Raw genomic sequence first — 337 nt, 5'->3', positions numbered from 1 at the left:
CAAGATCTTGAGGTTTTCCGGAACTACACCCCGATCCTCGTACAATCTAGAACTATTACGAATTATTTGTGAACAACTCAACTGTCTCCTATCACCTAATAATATATGTATACCTGTTGATGCTTCCTTTGATCCTCTCTACGTGAACAATTGGTTTCAAACTCTCATCAAGAGATTTGAATCCGAGGATGATCCTGCTAAAGATAACCTACTTGTGATTCTCATTGATGATCTACATAGACTGAACCCATTGGATTCTGATATTGTCGCTGCTCTGTCCTGGTTACCGATTAATTTACCTAAGAATGTTCACTTTGTAGCGACCACCCTGTATTCA

At 39.2% G+C, this 337-nt stretch overlaps 1 protein-coding gene across 1 annotated transcript; it reads left to right on the top strand.

Annotated features, from left to right (window-relative positions):
• Positions 1-7: 7 nt before the first annotated feature.
• LOC108254422 lies at positions 8-330 on the top strand (the record flags this gene model as incomplete). Its single annotated transcript, XM_017449413.1, has 1 exon — positions 8-330. A coding segment is annotated over one exon (323 nt), but the record flags the coding sequence as incomplete, so codon positions are not given.
• Between the last annotated feature and the right edge of the window lie 7 nt (positions 331-337).

This window comes from Diaphorina citri, unplaced genomic scaffold (assembly GCF_000475195.1).
Source record: "Diaphorina citri unplaced genomic scaffold, Diaci psyllid genome assembly version 1.1 scaffold87157, whole genome shotgun sequence".
NCBI classification, from domain to species: domain Eukaryota; kingdom Metazoa; phylum Arthropoda; class Insecta; order Hemiptera; family Psyllidae; genus Diaphorina; species Diaphorina citri.
This window is presented reverse-complemented; position numbering and strand designations above follow the sequence as displayed.